General features: G+C 42.9%; 3 protein-coding genes across 10 annotated transcripts in view; 2 read left to right on the top strand and 1 right to left on the bottom strand.

Annotated features, from left to right (window-relative positions):
* Window positions 1–1,729: 1,729 nt before the first annotated feature.
* LOC148115997 (zinc finger protein 57-like) overlaps window positions 1,730–27,560 on the bottom strand; it is a 74,450-nt gene continuing 48,619 nt past the window's right edge. Inside the window, exon 3 of the mRNA XM_087884692.1 lies at window positions 1,730–3,458. Coding sequence (XP_087740818.1) covers window positions 2,701–3,458 — 758 coding nt within the window. The 3' untranslated portion in view covers window positions 1,730–2,700. The remainder of the gene's footprint in view (window positions 3,459–27,560) is intronic.
* On the top strand, window positions 6,464–16,332 carry LOC148116002 (uncharacterized). 6 transcript variants are annotated; one of them, XM_087884653.1, is made up of 4 exons: window positions 6,467–7,049; window positions 9,809–9,891; window positions 11,233–11,359; window positions 11,561–16,332. In XM_087884653.1, the coding sequence occupies exons 3-4, from the start codon at window positions 11,326–11,328 to the stop codon at window positions 13,678–13,680; spliced, it is 2,154 nt and encodes a 717-aa protein (XP_087740779.1). In that variant the 5' UTR covers window positions 6,467–7,049; window positions 9,809–9,891; window positions 11,233–11,325; the 3' UTR covers window positions 13,681–16,332. The 6 variants fall into 6 exon arrangements, with proteins under 6 accessions (XP_087740776.1, XP_087740779.1, XP_087740777.1 ...); XM_087884652.1 differs by having other exon boundaries at window positions 6,890–7,049; window positions 11,558–16,332; XM_087884648.1 differs by lacking the exon at window positions 6,467–7,049 and adding an exon at window positions 7,245–8,418 and having other exon boundaries at window positions 11,558–16,332.
* LOC148116001 (uncharacterized) lies at window positions 17,377–27,210 on the top strand. 3 transcript variants are annotated; one of them, XM_087884637.1, is made up of 4 exons: window positions 17,377–17,537; window positions 20,301–20,383; window positions 21,795–21,921; window positions 22,120–27,210. In XM_087884637.1, exons 3-4 carry the CDS (start codon window positions 21,888–21,890, stop codon window positions 24,321–24,323), a joined length of 2,238 nt encoding a protein of 745 aa, XP_087740763.1. In that variant the 5' UTR covers window positions 17,377–17,537; window positions 20,301–20,383; window positions 21,795–21,887; the 3' UTR covers window positions 24,324–27,210. The 3 variants fall into 3 exon arrangements, with proteins under 3 accessions (XP_087740763.1, XP_087740764.1, XP_087740762.1); XM_087884636.1 differs by lacking the exon at window positions 17,377–17,537 and adding an exon at window positions 17,976–18,906; XM_087884638.1 differs by lacking the exon at window positions 20,301–20,383 and having other exon boundaries at window positions 17,386–17,537.

The following is a 27,560-nucleotide window of genomic DNA, read 5'->3' as shown; positions in this document are numbered from 1 at the left end:
GTCCACGTCCTCAGGGGTCACAGGATCAAACTCATCCCAGATAACATTCTCAAGACCTGCCCCAGTCCCTCCCCCTGAGACTACCCAGTCGGAGTCCAGATCTTCCCGAATCTGAGTGATTTTGTCATACAGATATTGAACAAAATCCTCGGCTCTACCCTCCAAGGGGTCCTCCCGCGCTTCCTGGTGGAGCAGGGAGCGGGTCACCCTAAACAGGGTGGCCGGGCGATTATCTGATGACGCAATAAGAGCAGCAAAATAGCTACATTTCGCTGCTTTTATCGCCACTAGGTAATTCCTAATATGAGATCTTACCAGTGTCCGGTCAGATTCAGAACGGCTGGCCCTCCAACTACTCTCTAGGCGTCTTTTCCAGTGCTTCAACTCCCTCAGCTCCTCAGTAAACCAAGGAGCTAAATGAGATCGGCGCCAGGTCAGAGGCCGCAAAGGCACGACCCGGTCCAGAGCTCCAGCGGCCGCCCTATCCCAGGCGGCCACTAGGTCTCCAGTCGGGGCGTGTGCCAGAGCCTCAGGGAATGGCCCAAGCTCCATCTGGAACCTGTCAGGTTCCATCAGGCGCCTGGGGCGGAACCATCTTACCGGCTCCGCCTCCCTGCGGCGGGGTGTAGCGGTTCGAAGGTTGAGACGAAGGGGAGAGTGATCAGACCATGACAAGGGCTCGGTGACTATATCCCCTATCTCGAGATCACTCAACCACTGTCCAGAGACAAAAACCAGATCCAGCGTGTTTCCCCCCGTGTGGGTAGGGCCATGAATTAACTGGGTCAGGTCCATAGCTGTCATGGAAGCCATGAACTCCCGAGCCACCTCAGACGCCTCGCCCACGGACGGTAGGTTGAAATCCGCCATGACCATAAGCCTGGGGGTATCAACCACCACCGCGGCGATGACGCTGAGTAGCTCCGGGAGGGCTGTTGCCACATGGCAGGGTGCCAGGTATGTGATCAGCAAACCCATCTGAACCCCGTGGCCCCATTTCACAAGGAGGGATTCACAGCCGGTCGTCTGAGGGACAGTGGCCTCCCTCGGTTTCAGACCTTCCTTAATGATAACCGCTACCCCCCCGCCCCTCCCCTGTGACCTCGGCTGATGGAAGGCGAGGAAACCTGGAGGTTACATTTCAATGAGGGGAACCCCCCCCTCATGGCCCAACCAGGTCTCCGTAACACCTGCCAGGTCCGCACCCCCCTCCTGAATAAGATCACAAATGAGGGGGGCTTTATTTACTACGGACCTGGTATTGCACAGCATCAGCCGAAGGCCCGGGCCCTGAGGGTCTGTGCAACCTGGAAAACGGGTGGAGCTTTGGGGGCCGGAGCACGCATCGCTCGTAAACATCGAGTGCGCGGTCCCCTAACACGATATGGCCCCCTGCTCCCGCCATATCTACCCCTCCCACCCACAGTATTGATATTCAAAACACTAGTGTACAATAATTTTTTTTTTTTAATTAATGCACATGAAGTCCTGCAGCATTGGAGAATTTTTTTTGTTTTGGGTGCTGTATTCTTCTCTAAATTGCTGATTTTCAAATATGCAAGCTATTTATCTGAGGTTTTCATCCTTTTCTATGAAGCCTGGCTTTTCTTCACAAATGGACAGTATGGAGAGTGTGGGCTTCACGATCCACGCTCTCCCGTTTGTTAAGAATCTGATCCAATCTTGCACGTGCTGGGCATGAAGGGAAGAAATAAACAAGCGGAGCAGGTTAAGAACAAAGATTTATTTATTTATTAGGAAATTTATATTAGGGCTGTTGGAAGAAAAATTCCTCTGGTTCAGTTCCCAGCTGGGAGAAAGGCGCTGGAAATAAAATGGAGGCTGATGGGAAAAAAGATTCTGTTTATTGATAGGCAGAACCAACCTGTGATTCTGGGGCAGCTGACCAAATGGGCGAATGAGTGGATGGATCTTCATAGGTTTCTGTGACTTTGAAGTTTGAACTGATTGTACAATGAAGAGGGGCTTGTGTCTTTTGCTAAATGGTGGTGGGTTAATGCTATTATGTCCTAAAATGTCCTGTCCTGTCCTGCTTAATCCTGTCACCCGGAAGCTGAAGATGTTTTGTTTATGAATAGATTGGCCTGGATTCCTTAATGGGCCCAAAGTCTCCATCTGTAATCATTTCTGCTGCATTTTACTATGCAGGAAATTGGGGCTGGCGCATGTTTCTCCTTTGGTGAAATATAATAATCTGCCTCTTTTAATCCCCAAAATATTTCATTCTTCCAGGAGGGGGAGGGATGCCTGATTACTTCTTACAGGGCCCAAGGTCTGTCTGGATCTTGAGCCCATCTTCTGGAGTGTTGGCCATTCCCACCACCTTGGTGCTGTGATATTGTTCTCCCCTGGAAAGTTACAATTTTTACCAGCCCTCTGTCAAACTGCCCTACCTTACAGGGTTGTTTTGTGGGGGAGGAAGAAGAATCAGGGACTAATCTTCAGCTCATGGGGAGGGTGGGAGGGGAAAGTCGTGGAATTAATGGATCAATCCGTCAAAGGATGGCTAGCATGTGGCTGCTGCTGCCTCCTCCCCCTAGTAAATACCCACCAGAGATTCTGCTGACCCCTTACTGGAAGGACCCCCCTACCCCACCCCATTTTGGATTTTACCCAGAGAGTCTTGTTCTGATCGGGCAGTGTTTTTTTTTTTAAGAGGTTTTAAATTTACCGTATGTTTCAGACTATAAGACGCAATGGAGTATAAGACGCACCAAGATTTCGAAGAGGTAAACAAGTAAAAAAAATGTTTTTGCCCCCATTTTTCACAAAAACAGGGCCTGCAGAGGGTTTGGGAGGCCTGCAGAGTGCGTCTCGAGGGCAAAAACGCGACGAATGGGGGGGTTTGGGAGGCCAAAAATGGGAAGTAAGGGAGGTGCTGGTTCTGAAGGTCTTTCCACAGGTGATGCATTGATGCTTCTTGCTCTCTTCGTGGACCTTCTTATGTGAATTAAGATGGTTTTTCTGCCTGAAGGTCCTTCCACAATCCAGACATTTGTGTGGATCCTCTGCTTTGTGAATTTTTTTATGTGATGCAAGGGAGCGGCTTGTATCGAAGCTTTCTGCACACTCCGTACATTTGTATGATTTCCCTCCTTGTATGCTTTCATGTAAAGCAGGAGGAAGGGTCCCTCTGGAGCGTTGCCTGCTTTCATCTTCTTTCTCTCCAGCAGGGCTTTCGCAACACTCACATAATCCAGATTCATCTCGGAGTGTTTTCCCACACCTTGAACACTCTCCTTTTTCTTGGCAATCATCTCCGTCCAATAAGACATTGGGATCTGGACAAGGGAAACCAGAGCAATTCTCCAGCTCCCCCGTTAACTGGCTTTCCTCAGAACTTTGCTTTCCATATATTTTTTCTGCAACTTCTTTTTTGTCTTTTGGCAAAGGTGCTGCTGCCTCTTGGCCAGAATCCTCCATCTCCCATCCGTCACCTGCTTGCAACACACACAAAAAAGTTAACACAAACATAAGTGCAAAAGGGATCAAGCGCCGTTACTGTGTTTGAACAATATCAAATTTCCTCCCAAATCCCATTTGTTCCAAAGATGGTGCTATGCTTGGTATTAAAGTAAATTATGACTGGTCATCACGCTTTTGACCGTTCCTCAAACTTACGACCATCCTCACATTTATGCCCATTGCAGCATTCTTAATGACTGTGTCACTTGTTTCACAACTTCAGTTCTTCACCACAGTGACAAGATAGGGTACAAAAACGTAAAATGTGAGGACAGTCGTAAGTGCGAGGACCGGTCAAAAATCACTTTTCCAGCCCTCTGAGTAGTTCCTATGCACATATAGGGACACCATTGTGGGTGTGGCTTATTTTGTGGGCGTGGCTTGGGGGGTCATGTGACTGGGTGGACGTGGCTAGCTGGTCATGTGACCGGGTGGCCATGGCTATGTGTATAGGGACTACTCCGAGGGCTGAAAAAATTGATTTCTGACCAGTCCTCACACTTTTGACCGGTCCTCACACTTACGACCAGTCATTTATGCCCGTTGCAGCATTCTGTCACTCATTTCACAACTGCGGTGCTTCATGTGCGCTTCTCCTTGCCTGGCCTCTCGTGATCATGGGGATGCTGCAATAGTCGTAAGTGTGAAAAGCTGTCATAAGTCACTTTTTTCAGTGCCATTGTAACTTTGAATGGTCACTAAATGAACTGTTGTAAATCAAGGATTACCTGTTCAAAAGTACAAAAAGCTTCTTTGCTTGCAAAAAGCTGCCTTAAATACCAATCATTAGATTAGAAATACCTGCAAGCTGGAGTTACAAATCAGGCAGGGTGCCAGAGCACCTTGAGGAATTAAAATAGTTAAACTACAATGGTAACTATCAGCAACCAACTCTTGCTCATAAAGTGAAACCTTTTAGCAGAGACAACATTTAAGCTCTCCAGAAAGAGCACACCCAGGAGAAGCAATCCTTAGATCCATTTGCACCACTTAAATATACAGCTGGTCTCACTCACCTCATAAAATATCCTAAGGAAATAATCCAGATTTAAGGAAAGATCACATGCCCCCAGAAAAGCAGTAAAAAAATCAGTGTCAGTCTTGCATCCTGCCTCTTGGAAGTACACCCCAAAAGGACAGTGCCAAGAACCACTAAAACAGTGAAAGAAGACCCCCTTTACAGACAAAAAAAGATAAGCCTAACTACAAAGAAAGCAATTAAAATGTAGCAAAAGAGCAAATACAGTAGTTGTTGTTTATTAAACCAATTATCAGAACAAATAGATGCAGGAACTAGCCAGATTTCTGAAGCTGCTTTTTTTCAGGAACAGAGATTAACATTTTCCCTTCCAAACAAAGCTGAATAGGGAAAATTATCTCATCAATAAGCACAGGATTAAACATCACCAAAAACCAGTTTTAGATCAAAAGTCAGAAAGGGTATGTAAACTCACGTTTGAATGTCAACCTTTCTAGCTAGTGATAACTAGCAGTCAGCATGGGTTTGTTAAAAACAGATCATGCCAAACCAATCTTATTTCATTCTTGAACATAGTGACTAAATTAGTAGACCAGTGAAATACTGTGGGCATAATATACTTAGACTTCAGCCAGGCATTGGACAAAGTAGACCACAACCAACTTCTTGGCAAGTAAGAAAAAAGTGGGATAGATAGCATCATCCCCAGACAGATTTGCAACTGGCTGACAAACCATACTTAACGAGTAGTCCTTAATGGGTCTAAGTATATGAAGGGAAGTAAGCGGTGAGATACCACAAGGTTCCATCTTAGGCAAGTACTAATAGGTAGTTAGGCCAGTAATAGAAGGGGAACTTACCAAATATGCAGATGATACTAAGCTGGCAGGAATAACTAGCACTCTATAGGCTCAAGATCCAGATGGATGCAGACAGACTTGAACACTGGGCCCTATCTAACTGTAGGAAGTTAGCACCCACCCCTTTCCTGGAAGAATGAAATATTTTAGGAAATATTAAAAAGGCAGAATATTATATTTCCCTGGATGAGAAATGGAGAAACATGTTTTAAAAGACAAGCAGCTTCCTGCCTCTCCCCCCACACGTTTGTTAATGGGCCATAATCTGCAACACAATAGGCTCCATCTAGCACAGAAACTAAAACAGTAGGGCCCATCTAGCAGCAGAAATTCACCACAAGGCACCTGGTAAGATTACATCAGCCAGCAAGGCTAGCTAAGACCCCCCCCCAACCCCCTGGGAGTCTGACAACCAATCAGAATACTCTTTCTGGGCCCTAGGAAGTTCAAAGCCAGGGCATAAACCCAGGGACTCGCTGACTCTCAGCCCCTTTTCTGTTCAGGAACTCAAGCCATGTGATCCTGTCCACCATTAAACCATCTTTCCAAGCAGTTTCCATGTTTCCAGTGTCTTTTTCTCCACTTGGAGCAGAACCCAGAAGGATATTTCTTCCAACATAACAAAATGAAATTCAATGTAGAGGAAAGTAAAGTCCTACACTAAAACCAAAAGAAAAACCAAAAGTACACATATAGACTGGGTGAAACCAGGTTTAATAGCAATACCTGTGAGAAGGATCTTGGAGTCTTAGTGGACGACCATCTAACTATGAGCTAGCAGTGTGTGGTGGCAACCAGAAAAGCCAATGCAATCCTAAATTGCATTAACAGAGGGATACAATCAAGATCAAGGGAGGTACTGATACCACTCTATAAAGCCCTAGTAAGACCACACCAAGAGTACTGCATCCAGTTTTGGTCACCACACTATAAAAAAGATGTTGAGACCGTAGAAAAAGAGCAAAGAAAACCAACAAACATGATTAGGGGACTGGAGACTAAAACAGATGAAGAACGGTTACAGGAACTGGGCACGGCTAGTCTAGTGAAGAGAAGGACCAGGGGAGACATGATAGCACTGCTCCAATATTTGAGGGGCTACCACAGAGAGGAGGGGGTGAAGCTGTTCCCCAAAGCACCTGAAGGCCAGACAAGGAATGATGGATGGAAACTGATCAAGGAGAGATTCAACCTACAAACAAGGAGGAATTTTCTGACAGTGAGAACAATCCACCCATGGAACAGAAGTTGCCTTGGGAGGTTGTGGAGCTTCATCACTGGAGGCTTTCAAGAAGAGACTGGACTGCCATTTGTCAGAAATGGTGCAGGGTCTCCTGCTTGGGGAGGTTGGACTAGATGACCCACAAGGTCCCTTCCAACTCCCTTAATTTGTAATCTGTAACTTTGCTGCTCCGCATCCCTTTCCCTTCCCTCCTCCCATCCTGGGCTCCCTCCCCTCCCCCTCTCCCCCGGTTCTCTCCCTGGGGCAAAGAAGCAATGGACTCGCTGCCCAGCTGACCAGAGAGTGGGAGGAGCTTTAACGGAGAGGGGAGGAGCTACAAGCGCTTCCTGTCTGGTTCTGTGCAGACTCCTGGCTGGGGTCGTTCCGGGGAGGGGGATCCAGGTGCGTGACCGGCGGCGATCGCGGATCTTTTCTGCGTCTGTCTCTTGGGGAGCGGAGTCCGGGCGAGGAAGAGAGCCGCCTCTTTCCTATGGAGCGCCAGGTGAGCAGCTCCTTCCTCCCTCCCTTCCTTCCTTCTTCCCACCTGGGGAAATGCTCGGACAGGAGACCCTTCAGTGCAGCTTCTTGGGGCGCTGCTAAGATCCTCCTGCAGTCCCCACTTTCTCCTGGGGGAGATTATTATTATTATTACTATTATTGTTCCTGGTCGTTTCCCCTCCTTTTCCTTTTCTCTGGGGCCGTTTCAGATCCGGGAGGCTGGGAGTTCGAGGGCTGCGGAAGCGGCGGGGAGAAAAGGGGGCGATCCCTCCCAGGAGCCCTTGTGTCGAGAGGAGCCGCCTCCGGAGGGAGCATCGGGGAAAGGCTCCTCCTGAGGCCCTTTAATCTCTTCGCCCTCGTTGCTTTCATCCCTTCAGTTCCTTTCCATTCTTCAATTTAACTGCGTTTTTAGAGTCTTGGGTGCATTTATCGGCCTTCTCCTGTGGGCCGCTGTTTCTCAGCCTTGGCAACTTTGTGGCATGTGGATTTCTGCTCCCAGAATTCTCCATGTGTGTTGAAGTCCACATATTTTACAGCTCCCAAGATTGGGAAAGGTCGCTGTAGGCCAGGGGTGGGGAACTAGGGCCCTTTTAGGACTGGTGGACTTCAACTCCCAGAATCCCCGAGCCAGCTGTGTCAGGAATTCTGGGAGTTGAAGTCCACCAGCAATAAAAGGGCCCTAATTTTCCTCTTTTACAGTGGGGTATTCCAAAGGGCAAGTCCCAGCTTTGAAAAGAGTTTCTATCATCTGATAAGGAAGGTGGACATTATATAAACATAGAATAACCTACTTGGAGTTGGAAGGGACCTTGGAGGTCTTCTAGTCCAACCCCCTGTTTGAGGAGGAGGAGTCTATACCATTTCAGACAATTGGCTGTCCAGTCTCTTCTTAAAAGCCTCCAGTGACCTTAGTCAGGATTCTGGGGATCAAGATTCATACCTTGAAATGGCTGAAATAAAGACCTATGTCCCATATCTGGGGAAGGTGAGAGAGAAACCACAACTGTCTTGCTAAACATCCTTAAGGCTACAGGATGTCGGCATGGCTTCTTTGGTACCTTCTGTTAGGATATGGTTTGAGCCTAACAAGTTGTCCAGGCAATATATGTGTTCTGTGACTTTAACATAAATACGTATTGTGTGACTTTAAAGTTTTACTGCTGATTCATTGTAATGCTGAGTCATGCTGTAATTAGATAATCACTGGTTGTGAACATATTTAAGGAAGGTACTGCAAAGTATTCAGTTGATGATAAGCTACCATAGTGTGAGGAGTGCTATCCATTGTGCTATCATCGGTTAGATGGATCTGCTACCATCGTGGTTTGTGAACCAGAGGGAGTTTGTTATTCTAACCAACTACTGTTTGTGTGGTAAGAAGATTTTGTATCACTGGACTGATTTAACTGGCAAAGACTTGGATTGATTTAAAGACTATGAGATTGTTTTTTCACTATAAAGTAAACTCTTGATAAACCAGTTTGCACATCTCTTATTCATTGCTCTCTGCAACGTTTCTCTGTGCTCTACACTCTGCTGGTTGGTAACACAACAACAATATCCTTAACAGCTTCCTTACTGTATCTCCTGTCAATCAAAGAACTGTACTTCCTGCTGATGTCACTGAAATATAAAAGCATGAAAGAAATCATTCCAGATCTATCCCAGCCATTGTCCGAATCTGAATACAGGTAGTCCTTGACTTAGGACCACAATCGAGCCCAGAATTTCTGTTGCTTGGCGCGATAGTGGCTAAGTGAGTTTTCCCCCTTTTTATGACCTTTCTTGCTACAGTTGTTAAGTGAACCCACTGCCGTTGTTCAGTTAGTAACACGGTGGTTAAGGGAATCTGGCTTCTCTATTGACTTTGCTTGTGGGAAGATTGCAATGGGATCACATGACCCTGGGACTCTGTAGCCCTTACAAATAGGAGCCAGTTGCCCAGTGTCCAAATTTTGATCAGGTGACCATGGGGATGCTGCAAAGGTCCTGTGAAAAGCTGCCAGGAGTCACGTTTTTCACTGTCCTGGTAACTTTTTTTTTTTAAATTTATTTTTAATTTGATTTATATGCCGCCCTTCTCCGAAGACTCAGGGCGGCTTACAATGTGCCCAGCAATAGCCTTCATCCTTTTGTATATTTATACAAAGTCAGCTTATTGCCCCCACAAACTGGGTCCTCATTTCACCTACCTTAGAAAGGATGGAAGGCTGAGTCAACCTTGAGCCTTGGCGAGATTCGAACCTGCAGTAATTGCAGGCAGCTGGTCTTAATAACCAGCTTAATAACAGGGTGCCTTAAACCCCTGTACTACCAAGGCTCTTATACTTTGAAGAGTCACTAAATGAATGGCTGTAATTCGAGGACTACCTGTATACGTGAGAGACAATTTGGACTCTGTCTCTTTGTTGGTGCCAGGCCAGATCTAGTACTCCTGACTAACTCAGCACAACTCCCTGGAAATGGGAGCGGATCTGCTTGAGGCCTCCAGAGTCCAGCTCTGTGGTCCTTTAATACATACATTCATGGCTGAGATAATCTGCCTCTGAATCCAATCCCTGGTCCTTCCACCCCTTTCAGTTTTCTTCTCACCCAGGGTGAGCTTCTATGTAATGTTGGTGTGACTGCAAGGGACTCACATAAAGGGGCTCCCTAGTTAGTCTAAAAATGGGCTAAAATCAGCCTTCTGCACTGGCTGCTCAGGAATATCATTAGGATGTTTGATGGCAAATTATTCCCTTGTTTTTTTTTTTTCACTCCTAGACACTCTCGTGGCCTCGTCTTCATCTCCCGGAACCTCAGGTCTTTATAGTGGAGGCTTAACAAAGGTTGAGCTTCCAAGGCAGGTAGGAGGATTCTTCCCTCCCTTCCCCAGATGTGCCAATCTCGCAATAACAGAATAACACAATTGGAAGGGGTCTTAGAGATCTTCTAGTCTATCCCCCTGTTTCAAGCAGGAGACCCGATACCATTTCAGACAAGTGGGTGTCCAGTCTGTCCTTAAAAACCTCCAGCCCACAACTTCTGAAGGCAAACTGTTCCATTAGTCAATTGTTCTCACTGGCAGGAAGTTTCTCCTTAATTCCAGGTTGCCTTTCTCCATGATTAGTTTCCATCCGTTATTTCTTGTCCTGCTTTCTGGTGCTTTGGAAAATAAGTTGAGCCCTTCTTGTTTGCAGCAGCCCCACAAATACTGGAACACGGCTATCATGTCTCCCCTAGTCCTTCTTTTCTCCAGACTAGCCATATCCAGTTCCTGCAATCGTTTTTCATATGTTTTAGTCTCAAGGCCTTTAATCCTTAGTTGCTCTATGCACTTTTTCCAAAGTCTCCACATATTTTTGGTAATGTTGTGACCAAAACTGAACTCGGTATTCCAGATGTGGTCTTTACTAAGGATTTTTAAAAAGTGTTGACCATGAAAGCCTAAAGTAAAAAGTAAAGTCCAGACTTTTGCACAGAAATTAAATGGTGAACCCACTTGATTTGGAAGGATTCATCGGCTCACCACACTGGGTACCATTAACCCAGTGTTGGATTCAGTCAAGATATCTAAGGTCAAGCCCATCAATGGGCAACAAACGAATATGTGGTTGCTGCTCCTCTGGCATCGGACAAACCAATAAAATATTAACTAGATGTATCTCTAGCCAGAGGCACTTTATGTTTTCGGAAAGGTTCTCCAGGGAAGATGTTCGGTCATGAAATTGCCCAGCAGCTGTCCAGATAAAGTCAGAGACACTGACACAGACTTGTAGATTTTATATAAATATAAATATGTTCAACCTACAAATTTATCGCAGTCTTTGTCATCATCCAGAAAAGGAAGAACATAAGATAGTCAGGAACATCATGAGGTAAATCTAAAACATCATGCAGAACATACAGAAGGAAAAAAGGAGGGAAAAAAGGGAAACGCCCCTTTATACTTACAGCAACCAATCATAGCGTAGATTGCATCATGCATGAGTCAGCACTCTCTAACTAATCAGTTACAATTGTGTTCCGGCCTATTTGACACTTTACTGTTTCAGATTCTAAATTCAATATCCTAACATGTTTCTTTGCCCTACTTGAAAACTAGAGATTTTTCATTAAGAAGTAGACGCAAATGTAATTCATTGAAGTGTTCATTGTTATGAATGTTCATGGAATACGTTGTGGTTTCTCTCTTCTCCCTATGTCAGGATTTGGTATCGCTTGAGGATGTAGCTGTGTTTTTCTCCGTGGAGGAGTGGGCCCTGCTGGATTCTGAGCAAAAAGCTCTGTACCAAGAGGTCATGCTGGAAACCAAGAGGAACATGGCCTCCTTAGGTAAGAGATTCTGTTGAGATATTTACATTTAGGAGCCAAAGGTCAAATCTTATATCAACTTAATAACAAGCATAGCATCATGGCTTGGACAAATGGGAGTTTGAAAGAATATTTATACTGTTCTAATACAGCAATGGTGCTTGATCCCTTTCACACCTAAGTTAGTCTTAACTTTTCTTTTCTTTTTTCTATTCCAAGCAGGTGACAAATGGGAGATGGAGGATTCTGGCCAAGAGGCAGCAGCACCTTTGCCAAAAGAGAAAAAGGAAGTTGCAGAAAAAATATATGGAAAGCAAAGTTCTGAGGAAAAGCAGTTAACGTTGGAGCTGGAGAATTGCTCTGGTTTCCCTTGTCCAGATCCCAATGTCTTATTGGACGGAGATGATTGCCAAGAAAAAGGAGAGTGTTCAAGGTGTGGGAAAACACTCCGAGATGAATCTGGATTATGTGAGTGTTGCGAAAGCCCTGCTGGAGAGAAACAAGATGAAAGCAGGCAACACTCCAGAGGGACCCTTCCTCCTCCTTTACATGAAAGCATACAAGAAGGAGGGGAAATGTACAAATGTACAGAGTGTGCAGAAGGCTTCGATACAAGCCGTTCCCTTGAATCACATAAAAAAATTCACAGAGCAGAGGATCCACACAAATGTCTGGATTGTGGAAGGACCTTCAGGCAGAAAAATCATCTTAATTCACATAAGAGAGTCCACAAGGAGAAGCAGCAGCATCAATGCATCACCTGTGGAAAGACCTTCGGAAGCAGCACCTCCCTTACTTCCCATCAAAGCAGCCACAGAGAGGAGAAGTTGCATCAATGCAGGGACGGTAGAACGAGGCTTACTCGGAACAAGAAACCAAATTCCCCCCCAAAAAGCCCCACTGGGAATAAATCATGTAAATGCCTGGAATGTGGGAAGAGCTTCTGCTCTGCAGGTGAGCTCACTTACCATAATAGGACCCATACAGGGGAAAAGCCGTATCATTGCACAGTGTGTGGGAAGAGTTTCACCCAAATAGGCAATTTCAATTCTCATAAGAGGATCCACACTGGAGAGAAGCCGTATAAATGCACAGAGTGTGGAAAATGCTTCAGTACCCAAGGTATCCTTACTTCCCATAAGAGGATTCACACAGGGGAGAAACCCTATGAATGTTTGGAGTGTGGAAAAAGCTTCAATAGACATGATACACTAATTAAACATAATAGGATGCATAAAGGGGAGAAACCTTATAAATGCCTGCAGTGTGGAAAGAGCTTCAGTCAAAAAGTTCATCTTAAGTCACACGAGAGGACCCACACGGGGGAAAAACCACTTCAGTGCATGGAGTGTGGAAAGCGCTTCAGTTGCTCTTCACATCTTATGGTCCATCACCGAATCCACACGGGGGAGAAGCCCTTTCAGTGCCTGCAGTGTGGAAAGCGCTTTGCCAATTCTAGTGGCCTTCATGCCCACGAACGGACCCACACAGGGGAGAAACCGTACAAATGCCTTGAGTGTGGAAAGAGCTTCCGTAAATCCAGCCACTTAACATCCCATAGAAGTGTCCACAGTGGAGAGAAACCACATCGATGCACTGAGTGTGGGAAGTGCTTCAATCAAAAAAGTAACCTTAATACCCATAAAAGAACCCACACGGGTGAAAAGCCTTATAAGTGCATCGAATGTGGCAAATCCTTCACTGAATTGTGTTACCTCACTTGTCACAAAAGGCTCCACACTGGGGAGAAACCATATGAATGCCGTACATGTGGAAAGAGCTTCAATGCAAAAGGAAGCTATATCCTACATAGCAGAACCCACACTGGGGAGAAACCATATCAGTGCCAGGAGTGTGGAAAAAGCTTCATTGAGTCTGGAAAACTGACAATCCATAAAAGGATTCACACAGGGGAGAAACCGTTTAAGTGCATGGAGTGTGGCATGAGTTTCAGAATAAGCAGTAGCCTTCGTAGCCACAAGAGGATCCACACTGGGGAGAAACCGTATACATGTCATGAGTGCGGAAAAAGCTTTAGTCAAAGACATTCACTCAAGATCCATAGAAGGCTTCACTCAGGGGAGAAACCCTATAAATGCCTGGAGTGTGGAAAATGTTATAATGAGAGTGGCACTCTTACCTCCCACATGAGGATCCACACAGGGGAGAGGCCGTTTAAATGCATTGAGTGTGGAAAGGCTTTCAAAGATAGGAGTTATTTTACACTCCATAAGAGAATCCACACGGGGGAGAAGCCGTATGAGTGTGTGGAGTGTGGAAGGAAATTAATAAGCTCTGGTGAATTTAATCGACATAAGAAGATGCACAGCAGGAAAAGATGATGCTAATTGGTTTGTGTTGATTCTCAAAATTTGCTTCATGCCCAGGAGAATCTGTAAAAATGCATAGTGTATGGAAAAGGGGTTCCAAAGCAGTAGACTTTTTTGATCCATTAAAAATAAGAATTTCCTTTTATAATTCGGAACTAACTTTTGGATACCAAGTTTTCCCCCAAATAAAACTTGCTTATATTTTTTGGGCTCCAAAATAAGCCCTAGGTCTTTTTTGTGTGTGTGTGTGGGGGGGGACACGATTTCAGGTTAATCAGCCCAGCTGTTCACTTTGCACCCCCTGGCACACGCAGAAGAGGCAGCAAGCGGGCCCAACGTTATCTGGCAGCTGCTGCATCCTGCCTGTCCCTTGGTCAGTGCACTCTGTGGCTCGTCTTTGCCCGGCGGCACCAGCAGCAGACAGAGGCATGGGGCAGAAGGCAGGTGATCCTAACATGCCACGTGGGCTGCAGGCAAACTAAGAGACCTGATGACAAACCTCCTGTAGCCACCCACCCACTCCAGCTCCAGATTTTCGACTGGAAGCATTGCGGCGAGACAGTCGGGGAATTAGGGCAAAATAGAAGAGTCCAGGATTTTGAAATACAAAATGATCACACTGGGATAAACAGAGGGGAAATAAGAAAAGGAGAAAAGAGATGGGAAACAATGGGAAATATAGGGCAAAATAGGAGAGTTCAAGATTTTAAAGCGCAAAAGAAAAAAAGGTGAAAGAAAAAGGCAAAAATGAAAATGAAAAGGGAGAAAAAGAAAGAAATGAAAGAGAAATATGCTATATATACTTAGAATTGAAATATGAATTGTAGTAAGAAATGGGAAATCATACGATTATAAAAATGAAATGAATAATAATTGGAATATTTTTATTTGCATTTTTGAAATTTAGATGATAAGTTTTTAGAAACATGAATAAATTTAAACTAATAATTGAAATATTTTTAATGGTATATGGTGGTGAAAGTAGAAATGACTAAGTTGTGGCTTTGAGCAATCTATGGGAAAAGCTATATGATTAGAGGATATTTAATTGTATATTGTGGTGAAAACAGAAATGATTAAGTTGTGGTTTGGAGGAACATATGGGAAAAACTATTTGGTTTATTATTATTTAAACATAATTGATTTGTAAGAAGCTGGATTGTATGAAAATGGAAATAATTGGAATATCTGCGTTCATATTTTTGGAATTTATATAACGAAACATAGGGAAAATTATTTGGTTTACGATTAATATACAAAGAAAAAAGATAGTTAAAAACAACTGATTTATACTAAAATGTTGGATTGTATTATCAAAGGAAATGTATGTTATAAAATAAGTGGCTGCAGTATTCCTATAAGAATTGAACAATTGTAACACTATATAATTAATTAATTTGAGGATCGATATAAAAACAGATGACAATGGGAAGGGGTGCAACATAGAATAGAAGGGAAAAATTCAATTTGATTAAGATTAGAGATGAGAATGAAAGGGGTAATATTGGTTTAAAAAAATAGATGAGAATAAATATGGCAAAAAGGAAGTATAGAAATTGTAAATTTAGTTAAAATGACTAAACACAGTTTAAATTTGTGAATCGGCCAAATATTCTGTTTAGAGATAATACATTGTATGTTTGTATATGTGTTTGTGTAAAAAATAAACCTTTTTTTTTAAAAAAAGATGAAGTCGGAGACACTGACACAGACTTGTAGCTTTTATATAAATATAAATATATTTAACCTACAAATTTACAGCAGTCTTTGTCATTATCCAGAAAAGTAAAAACAGTCAGGAACATCAATGAAGTAAGTCTTAACACCGTGATGGCGAACGTATAGCATGGGTGCCACATTTATGCCCATTGCAGCATTTTTAACGACTGTGTCAGTTGTTTCACAACTGCGGTTCTTCTCTTCACCATGGTGATAAGATAGGGCAAAAAATGTAAAATGTGAGGACAGTCGTAAGTTTGAGGACTGGTCAAAAGTGCGAGGACCAGTCAAAAATAACTTTTTCAGCCTTCTGAGTAATCCATATGCATAAAAGGATACAGCAATAGAGAGGGATGAAGGAAGGGAAGGGAAATTAGAGTAGGAGTGAGGGTAAGAGAGGGAGGAAGAGAGGAGGAGAAGGAGAAAGGAAGAGGAAGTAGGGAGGAGAAAAAGAGGGTGGGGGGAAGAGAAAGTAAGAAGGAAAGAAAAGAGAGTGGTGGTAGGTTTGAGGAGAAAGATTGCTGTACAATAAAAAAGATGAAAGGGAAGAAAGCCAACCCCAAACAAATATAAAGATATTAAGATAAAGAATGAATTGCTAAACTTTAAAGAATAAAAGAGAACAAATATGAATAAATAGCAATAATTAGAAACACACATACAAACATACAATGTATTTTCTTTGAACAGAATATTTGGCTGGTTCACAAATTTAAACAGTGTTTAGTCATTTCAATTAAATTTACAATTTCTATATTTCCTTTTTGCCATATTTATTCCTCATCTAGCTGGGAGTCTGACAACCAATCAGGATACTCTTTCTGGGTCCCAGGAAGTTCAAAGCCAGAGAGAGCATAAAACCCGAAAATTCGCTGTATCTGCCCTTTTCTTTTCAGGAACTCAAGCCATGTGATCCTGTCCACCATTAAACCATCTTTACAAGCAGTCTCCATGTTTCCAGTGTCTTTTTCCCCCACTTGGAGCAGAACCCAGAAGGATATTTCTTCCAACATAACAAAATGAAAGTCAATGTAGACGAAAGTAAAGTCCTACACTAAGGCAAGAAAAACCAAAAGTACACATATAGACTGGGTGAAACCAGGCTTAGTAGCAATACCTGTGAGAAGGATCTTGGAGTCTTAGTGGACAACCATCCAAATATGAGCTAGCAGTGTGTGGTGGCAGCCAGAAAAGCCAATGCAATCCTAAATTGCATTAACAGAGGGATACAATCAAGATCAAGGGAGGTACTGATACCGCTCTATAAAGCCCTAGTAAGACCACACCAAGAGTACTGCATCCAGTTTTGGTCACCACACTATAAAAAAGATGTTGAGACCGTAGAAAAAGAGCAAAGAAAACCAACAAACATGATTAGGGGACTGGAGACTAAAACAGATGAAGAACGGTTACAGGAACTGGGCACGGCTAGTCTAGTGAAGAGAAGGACCAGGGGAGACATGATAGCACTGCTCCAATATTTGAGGGGCTACCACAGAGAGGAGGGGGTGAAGCTGTTCCCCAAAGCACCTGAAGGCCAGACAAGGAATGATGGATGGAAACTGATCAAGGAGAGATTCAACCTACAAACAAGGAGGAATTTTCTGACAGTGAGAACAATCCACCCATGGAACAGAAGTTGCCTTGGGAGGTTGTGGAGCTTCATCACTGGAGGCTTTCAAGAAGAGACTGGACTGCCATTTGTCAGAAATGGTGCAGGGTCTCCTGCTTGGGGAGGTTGGTCTAGATGACCTACAAGGTCCCTTCCAACTCCCTTAATTTGTAATGTATAACTTTGCTGCTCCGCATCCCTTTCCCTTCCCTCCTCCCATCCTGGGCTCCCTCCCCTCCCCCTCTCCCCCGGTTCTCTCCCTGGGGCAAAGAAGCCCAGCTGACCATCCCACGGGGGAGGGGAGGGGGGGGCAAGCAGGGGCACCCCGAGTGGGCGGCGCTCTCAGGCCTTTAGAGAGTGGGAGGAGCTTTAACGGAGAGGGGAGGAGCTACAAGCGCTTCCTGTTTGGTTGACTCCTGGCTGGGGTCGTTCCGGGGAGGGGGATCCAGGTGCGAGTCCGGCGGCGATCCTGGGCGCCTCTCTTGGGGAGCGGAGTCCGGGCGAGGAAGAGAGCCGCCTCTTTCCTATGGAGCGCCAGGTGAGAAGCTCCTCCCTCCCTCCCTTCCTTCCTTCTTCCCACCTGGGGAAATGCTCGGACAGGAGACCCTTCAGTGCAGCTTCTTGGGGCGCTGCTAAGATCCTCCTGCAGTCCCCACTTTCTCCTGGGGGAGATTATTATTATTATTACTATTATTGTTCCTGGTCGTTTCCCCTCCTTTTCCTTTTCTCTGGGGCCGTTTCAGATCCGGGAGGCTGGGAGTTCGAGGGCTGCGGAAGCGGCGGGGAGAAAAGGGGGCGATCCCTCCCAGGAGCCCTTGTGTCGAGAGGAGCCGCCTCCGGAGGGAGCATCGGGGAAAGGCTCCTTCTGAGGCCCTTTAATCTCTTCGCCCTCTTTTCTTTCATCCCTTCAGTTCCTTTCCATTCTTCAATTTAACTGTGTTTTTAGAGTCTTGGGTGCATTTATCGGCCTTCTCCTGTGGGCCGCTGTTTCTCAGCCTTGGCAACTTTGTGGCATGTGGATTTCTGCTCCCAGAATTCTCCATGTGTGTTGAAGTCCACCTATTTTACAGCTCCCAAGATTGGGAAAGGCTGCTGTAGGCCAGGGGTGGGGAAGTAGGGCCCTTTTAGGACTGGTGGACTTCAACTCCCAGAATCCCCGAGCCAGCTGTGTCAGGAATTCTGGGAGTTGAAGTCCACCAGCAATAAAAGGGCCCTAATTTTCCTCTTTTACAGTGGGGTATTCCAAAGGGCAAGTCCCAGCTTTGAAAAGAGTTTCTATCATCTGATAAGGACGGTGGACATTATATAAACATAGAATAACCTACTTGGAGTTGGAAGGGACCTTGGAGGTCTTCTAGTCCAACCCCCTGTTTGAGGAGGAGGAGTCTATACCATTTCAGACAATTGGCTGTCCAGTCTCTTCTTAAAAGCCTCCAGTGACCTTAGTCAGGATTCTGGGGATCAAGATTCGTACCTTGAAATGGCTGAAATAAAGACCTATGTCCCATATCTGGGAAAGGTGAGAGAGAAACCACAACTGTCTTGCTAAAAATCCTTAAGGCTACAGGATGTCGGCATGGCTTCTTTGGTACCTTCTGTTAGGATATGATTTGAGCCTAACAAGTTGTCCAGGCAATATATGTGTTCTGTGACTTTAACATAAATACGTATTGTGTGACTTTAAAGTTTTACTGCTGATTCATTGTAATGCTGAGTCATGCTGTAATTGGATTATTACTGGTTGTGAACATATTTAAGGAAGGTACTGCAAAGTATTCAGTTGATGATAAGCTACCATAGTGTGAGGAGTGCTATCCATTGTGCTATCATCGGATAGATGGATCTGCTACCATCGTGGTTTGTGAACCAGAGGGAGTTTGTTATTCTAACCAACTACTGTTTGTGTGGTAAGAAGATTTTGTATCACTGGACTGATTTAACTGGCAAAGACTTGGATTGATTTAAAGACTATGAGATTGTTTTTTCACTATAAAGTAAACTCTTGATAAACCAGTTTGCACATCTCTTATTCATTGCTCTCAGCAACGTTTCTCTGTGCTCTACACTCTGCTGGTTGGTAACACAACAACAATATCCTTAACACCTTCCTTACTGTATCTCCTGTCAATCAAACAACTGTATTTCCTGGTGATGTCACTGAAATATTAAAGCATGAAAGAAATCATTCCAGATCTATCCCAGCCATTGTCCAAATCTGAATACAGGTAGTCCTTGACTTAGGACCACAATCGAGCCCAGAATTTCTGTTGCTTGGCACGATAGTGGCTAAGTGAGTTTTCCCCCTTTTTATGACCTTTCTTGCTCCAGTTGTTAAGTGAACAACCCTGCCGTTGTTCAGCTAGTAACACGGTGGTTAAGGGAATCTGGCTTCTCTATTGACTTTGCTTGTGGGAAGATTGCAATGGGATCACATGACCCTGGGACTCTGTAACCGTTACAAATATGAGCCAGTTGCCCAGTGTCCAAATTTTGATCAGGTGACCATGGGGATGCTGCAAAGGTCCTGTGAAAAGCTGCCAGGAGTCAGTGTTTTTTCAGTGTCCTGGTAACTTTGAAGAGTCACTAAATGAATGGCTGTAATTCGAGGACTACCTGTATACGTGAGAGACAATTTGGACTCTGTCCCTTTGTTGGTGCCAGGCCAGATCTAGTACTCCTGACTAACAATTCAGCACAATTCCCTGGAAATGGGAGCGGATCTGATTGAGGCCTCCAGTCCAGCTCTGTGGTGTCAGATTTCGATGCTATCTCAAAATAAATGAATTTCCAAACTGCCAATCTTTAAGGAAATCTTCTCTTTATTCAAGCACCGGATCATGACTCGATGCGGACAAGACTGACCTTTTGCCCCCCAATCCCTCCCTTTCCGATCCCCAATTATCTGCTTCTCATTGGCTATCTTCCAAGTCATTCTCCTGAGTTCTTGTCTCCTCATTTCACAGGAATGTCCCCCCCCCCGCTTCATTTCCAAAGTCCAGGGCTTATCTTCCTTTCTATGTCAGCGGTGAGACGTTGACATGTGGTCCTTTAATACATACATTCATGGCTGAGATAATCTTCCTCTGAATCCAATCCTTGGTCCTTCCACTCCTTTCAATTTTCTTCTAACCCAGGGTGAGCTTCTATGTATTGTTGGTGTGGCTGCAAGGGACTCACATAAAGGGGCTCCCTAGTTAGCCTAGAAATAGGCTAAAATCAGCCTTCTGCACTGGCTGCTCAGGAATATCATTAGGATGTTTGATGGCAAATTATTCCCTTGCTGTTTTTTTTCCACTCCTAGACACTCTCGTGGCCTCGTCTTCATCTCCCGGAACCTCAGGTCTTTATAGTGGAGGATTAACAACGATTGAGCTTCCAAGGCAGGTAGGAGGATTCTTCCCTCCCCTCCCCAGATGTGCCAATCTCGCAATAACAGAATAACACAATTGGAAGGGGTCTTAGAGATCTTCTAGTCTATCCCACTGTTTCAAGCAGGAGACCCTATACCATTTCAGACAAGTGGGTGTCCAGTCTGTCCTTAAAAACCTCCAGCCCACAACTTCTGAAGGCAAATCGTTCCATTAGTTAATTTTTCTCACAGCCCCAGAAATACTGGAACACGGCTATCTTTTTATTTTATTTTTATTTTATTTCCAATTTATATACCGCCCTTCTCCCTGAGGACTCAGGGCGGTGTACAGCCAGAAGTAAGAACATGAAATACAAATATTAAAAAACAATTAAAAATATATATAAATTTGGCCCAAAAATTAAAAATCACAAACCAATTAAAACATTTTAAAAATTTCTTCTTAAACCATGTCTCCCCTAGTCCTTCTTTTCTCTAGACTAGCCATATCCAGTTCCTGCAATCGTTTTTCATATGTTTTAGTCTCAAGGCCTTTAATCCTTAGTTGCTCTTTGCACTTTTTCCAAAGTCTCCACATCTTTTTGGTAATGTTGTGACCAAAACTGAACTCGGTATTCCAGATGTGGTCTTTACTAAGGATTTTTAAAAAGTGTTGACCATGAGAGCCTAAAGTAAAAAGTAAAGTTCAAGCTTGACTTTTGCACAGAAATTAAATGGTGAACCCACTTGATTTGGAAGGATTCATCGGCTCACCACACTGGGTACAATTAACCCAGTGTTGGATTCAGTCAAGATATCCAAGGTCAAGCCCATCAATGGGCAACAAACGAATATGTGGTTGCTGCTCCTCTGGCATCGGACAAACCAATAAAACATTAACTAGATGTATCTCTAGCCAGAGGCACTTTATGTTTTCGGAAACCAGGGAAGATGTTTGGTCATGAAATTGCCCAGCAGCTGTCCAGATAAAGTCAGAGACACTGACACAGACTTGTAGATTTTATATAAATATAAATATGTTCAACCTACAAATTTACCGCAGTCTTTGTCATCATCCAGAAAAGGAAGAACATAAGATAGTCAGGAACATCATGAGGTAAATCTAAAACATCATGCAGAACATACAGAAGGAAAAAAGGAGGGAAAAAAGGGAAACGCCCCTTTATACTTACAGCAACCAATCATAGCGTAGATTGCATCATGCATGAGTCAGCACTCTAACTAATCAGTTACAATTGTGTTCCGGCCTATTTGTACACTTTACTGTTTCAGATTCTAAATTCAATATCCTAACATGTTTGTTCGCCCTACTTGAAAACTAGAGGTTTTTAATTAAGAAGTAGACTCAAATGTAATTAATTGAAGTGTTCATTGTTATGAATGTTCATGGAATACGTTGTGGTTTCTCTCCTCTCCCTGTGTCAGGATTTGGTATCGCTTGAGGATGTAGCTGTGTTTTTCTCCGTGGAGGAGTGGGCCCTGCTGGATTCTGAGCAAAAAGCCCTGTACCAAGAGGTCATGCTGGAAACCAAGAGGAACATGGCCTCCTTAGGTAAGAGATTCTGTTGAGATATTTACATTTAGGAGCCAAAGATCAAATTTTATATCAACTTAATAACAAACATAGCATCATGTTTTGAACAAATGGGAGTTTGGAAGAATATTGATAAGTGTTCAAATACAGCAATGGTGCTTGATCCTTTTCACACCTAAGTTTGTCTTAACTTTTCTTTTTTTCTGTTACAAGCAGATGATGGATGGGAGATGGAGGATTCTGGCCAAGAGGCAGCAGCACCTTTGCCAAAAGAGAAAAAGGAAATTGCAGAAAAAATATATGGAAAGCAAAGTTCTGAGGAAAAGCAGTTAACGGGGAAGCTGGAGAATTGCTCTGGTTTCCCTTGTCCAGATCCCAATGTCTTATTGGACACAGATGATTGCCAAGAAAAAGAAGTGTGTTCAAAGTGTGGGAAAACACTCCGAGATGAATTGGGATTATGTGAGTGTTGCGAAAGCCCTGCTGGAGAGAAACAAGATGAAAGCAGGCAACACTCCAGAGGGACCCTTCCTCCTCCTTTACATGAAAGCATACAAGAAGGAGGGGAAATGTACAAATGTACAGAGTGTGCAGAAAGCTTCGATACAAGCCGCTCCGTTGCATCACATAAAAAAATTCACAAAGCAGAGGATCCACACAAATGTCTGGATTGTGGAAGGACCTTCAGGCAGAAAAATCATCTTAATTCACATAAGAGGGTCCACGAAGAGAAGCAGCAGCATCAATGCATCACCTGTGGAAAGACCTTCAGAAACAGCACCACCCTTACTACCCATCAAAGCATCCACAGAGAAAAGAAGTTGCATAAATGCAGGAAGGGTAGAACGAGGCTTACTTGGAGCAAGAAACCAAATTCCCGGAAAAAAAGCCGCACTGGAAATAAATCATGTAAATGCCTGGAATGTGGGAAGAGCTTCCGCTGTGCAAGTCACCTCACTTACCATAATAGGACCCATACAGGGGAAAAGCCGTATCATTGCACAGTGTGTGGGAAGAGTTTCACCCAAATAGGCAATTTCAATTCTCATAAGAGGATCCACACTGGAGAGAAGCCGTATAAATGCACAGAGTGTGGAAAATGCTTCAGTACCCAAGGTATCCTTAGTTCCCATAAGAGGATTCACACAGGGGAGAAACCCTATGAATGTTTGGAGTGTGGAAAAAGCTTCAATAGACGTGATACGCTAACTAAACATAATAGGATGCATAAAGGAGAGAAACCTTATAAATGCCTGCAGTGTGGAAAGAGCTTCAGTCAAAAAGTTCATCTTAAGTCACACGAGAGGACCCACACGGGGGAAAAACCACTTCAATGCATGGAGTGTGGAAAGCGCGTCAGTTGCTCTTCACATCTTATGGTCCATCACCGAATGCACACGGGAGAGAAGCCCTTTCAGTGCCTGCAGTGTGGAAAGCGCTTTGTCAATTCTAGTGGCCTTCATGCCCATGAATGGACCCACACAGGGGAGAAACCGTACAAATGCATGGAGTGTGGAAAGAGCTTTCGTAAATCCAGCCACTTAACATCCCATAGAAGTGTCCACAGTGGAGAGAAACCACATCGATGCACCGAGTGTGGGAAGCGCTTCAGTCAAACAAGTAACCTTAATACCCATAAAAGGACCCACATGGGTGAAAAGCCTTATAAGTGCATCGAATGTGGCAAATGCTTCACTGAATTGTCGTACCTCACTTGCCACAAAAGGCTCCACACTGGGGAGAAACCATATGAATGCCGTACATGTGGAAAGAGCTTCAATGCAAAAAGAAGCTATATCCTACATAGCAGAACCCACACTGGGGAGAAACCATATCAGTGCCAGGAGTGTGGAAAACGCTTCATTGATACTGGAGCACTGACGATCCATAAAAGGATTCACACAGGGGAGAAACCCTATAAGTGCACCGAGTGTGGCATGAATTTCAGAATAAGAAGTAGCCTTCGTAGCCACAAGAGGATCCACACTGGGGAGAAACCGTATACATGTTACGAGTGCGGAAAAAGCTTTAGTCAAAGACATTCACTCAAGATCCATAGAAGGCTTCACTCAGGGAAGAAACCCTATAAATGCCTGGAGTGTGGAGAATGTTATAATGAGAGTGGCACTCTTACCTACCACATGAGGATCCACACAGGGGAGAAACCATTTAAATGCATTGAGTGTGGAAAGAGTTTCAGAGACGGAAAGAGTCTTACACGTCATAAAAGAATCCACACAGGGGAGAAGCCGTTTAAATGCATTGAGTGTGGAAAGGCTTTCAAAGACAGGAGTTATTTTACACTCCATAAGAGAATCCATGCAGGGGAGAAGCCATATGAGTGTGTGGAGTGTGGAAAGAAATTCAGAACCTGTAGTGAATTTAATAGACATAAGAAGGTGCATAGCAGGAAAAGATGATGCTAATTGGTTTGTGTTGATTCTCAAAATTTGCTTCATGCCCAGGAGAATCTGTAAAAATGCATAGTGTATGGAAAAGGGGTTCCAAAGCAGTAGACTTTTTTGATCCATTAAAAATAAGAATTTCCTTTTATAATTAGGAATTAACTTTTGGATACCGTGTTTTCCCCAAAATAAAACTTGCTTACATTTTTTGGGGCTCCAAAATAAGCCCTAGGACTTTTTTCCAGGGGGGGGGAGACACAATTTCAGGTTAATCAGCCCAGCTGTTCACTTTGCACCCCCTGGCGCATGCAGAAGAGGCGGAAAGGGGGAACAACGTTATCTGGCAGCTGCTACATCCTGGAATAATATCAACCCAGAAATAATAAAATGGCGCAGGAAATTAGAGAAATGATGGAAATGATGTACTCGTCATGGAAAACAGAAATAAGATTAATAATTACAATGTTACATGGAGAATCGAAACTTGAGGACCCAAAAATTGAGATAGAGCATGCTCAAACTGACAAGGAAATAAAGACAGAGAAGTAAGATACAGAGACTGAAAATAAAAAAAGAAGATAAAGACAATGAGATTAATTTTGAAAAACTAATTGAATATGTGGATAGCAACAATAAAAAGGAGGTTTTTAGAGATTACATTGGGATTAACAATGGAAAAAACAAGGATGGAAGGAGACAAAGAAGGAAAGAAGGGTGGAATAGAAAGAACATAAAAAACTTAAATGATTACACTGGGATTAACAGGGAAAAGATAAAAAAGAGAGAAAAAGGGTGGAAAACAACAGGAAATGCAGGGTAAAATAGAAGAGTCCAGGATTTTGAAATACAAAATGATTACACTGGGATAAACAGGGGAAATAAGAAAAGAAGAAAAGAGATGGGAAACAAGGGGAAATATAGGGCAAAATAGGAGAGTTCAAGATTTTAAAGCGCAAAAGAAAAAAAGGGGAAAGAAAAAGGCAAAAATGAAAATGAAAAGGGAGAAAAAGAAAGAAATGAAAGAGAAATATGCTATATATACTTAGAATTGAAATATGAATTGTAGTAAGAAATGGGAAATCATACGATTATAAAAATGAAATGAATAATAATTGGAATATTTTTATTTGCATTTTTGAAATTTAGATGATAAGTTTTTAGAAACGAATAAATTTAAACTAATAATTGAAATATTTTTAATGGTATATGGTGGTGAAAGTAGAAATGACTAAGTTGTGGCTTTGAGCAATCTATGGGAAAAGCTATATGATTAGAGGATATTTAATTGTATATTGTGGTGAAAACAGAAATGATTTAAGTTGTGGTTTGGAGGAACATATGGGAAAAACTATTTGGTTTATTATTATTTAAACATAATTGATTTGTAAGAAGCTGGATTGTATGAAAATGGAAATAATTGGAATATCTGCGTTCATATTTTTGGAATTTATATAACGAAACATAGGGAAAATTATTTGGTTTACGATTAATATACAAAGAAAAAAGATAGTTAAAAACAACTGATTTATACTAAAATGTTGGATTGTATTATCAAAGGAAATGTATGTTATAAAATAAGTGGCTGCAGTATTCCTATAAGAATTGAACAATTGTAACACTATATAATTAATTAATTTGAGGATCGATATAAAAACAGATGACAATGGGAAGGGGTGCAACATAGAATAGAAGGGAAAAATTGAATTTGGTTAAGATTAGAGATGAGAATGAAGAGGGTAATATTGGTTTAAAAAAATAGATGAGAATAAATATGGCAAAAAGGAAGTATAGAAATTGTAAATTTAGTTAAAATGACTAAACACAGTTTAAATTTGTGAATCGGCCAAATATTCTGTTTAGAGATAATACATTGTATGTTTGTATATGTGTTTGTGTAAAAAATAAACCTTTTTTTTAAAAAAAAGATGAAGTCGGAGACACTGACACAGACTTGTAGCTTTTATATAAATATAAATATATTTAACCTACAAATTTACAGCAGTCTTTGTCATTATCCAGAAAAGTAAAAACAGTCAGGAACATCAATGAAGTAAGTCTTAACACCGTGATGGCGAACGTATAGCATGGGTGCCACATTTATGCCCATTGCAGCATTTTTAACGACTGTGTCAGTTGTTTCACAACTGCGGTTCTTCTCTTCACCATGGTGATAAGATAGGGCAAAAAATGTAAAATGTGAGGACAGTCGTAAGTTTGAGGACTGGTCAAAAGTGCGAGGACCAGTCAAAAATAACTTTTTCAGCCTTCTGAGTAATCCATATGCATAAAAGGATACAGCAATAGAGAGGGATGAAGGAAGGGAAGGGAAATTAGAGTAGGAGTGAGGGTAAGAGAGGGAGGAAGAGAGGAGGAGAAGGAGAAAGGAAGAGGAAGTAGGGAGGAGAAAAAGAGGGTGGGGGGAAGAGAAAGTAAGAAGGAAAGAAAAGAGAGTGGTGGTAGGTTTGAGGAGAAAGATTGCTGTACAATAAAAAAGATGAAAGGGAAGAAAGCCAACCCCAAACAAATATAAAGATATTAAGATAAAGAATGAATTGCTAAACTTTAAAGAATAAAAGAGAACAAATATGAATAAATAGCAATAATTAGAAACACACATACAAACATACAATGTATTTTCTTTGAACAGAATATTTGGCTGGTTCACAAATTTAAACAGTGTTTAGTCATTTCAATTAAATTTACAATTTCTATATTTCCTTTTTGCCATATTTATTCCTCATCTAGCTGGGAGTCTGACAACCAATCAGGATACTCTTTCTGGGTCCCAGGAAGTTCAAAGCCAGAGAGAGCATAAAACCCGAAAATTCGCTGTATCTGCCCTTTTCTTTTCAGGAACTCAAGCCATGTGATCCTGTCCACCATTAAACCATCTTTACAAGCAGTCTCCATGTTTCCAGTGTCTTTTTCCCCCACTTGGAGCAGAACCCAGAAGGATATTTCTTCCAACATAACAAAATGAAAGTCAATGTAGACGAAAGTAAAGTCCTACACTAAGGCAAGAAAAACCAAAAGTACACATATAGACTGGGTGAAACCAGGCTTAGTAGCAATACCTGTGAGAAGGATCTTGGAGTCTTAGTGGACAACCATCCAAATATGAGCTAGCAGTGTGTGGTGGCAGCCAGAAAAGCCAATGCAATCCTAAATTGCATTAACAGAGGGATACAATCAAGATCAAGGGAGGTACTGATACCGCTCTATAAAGCCCTAGTAAGACCACACCAAGAGTAC

Source organism: Pantherophis guttatus, chromosome 2, assembly GCF_059756535.1.
Source record: "Pantherophis guttatus breed Tessera chromosome 2, ASM5975653v1, whole genome shotgun sequence".
NCBI classification, from domain to species: Eukaryota; Metazoa; Chordata; class Lepidosauria; order Squamata; family Colubridae; genus Pantherophis; species Pantherophis guttatus.
This window is presented reverse-complemented; position numbering and strand designations above follow the sequence as displayed.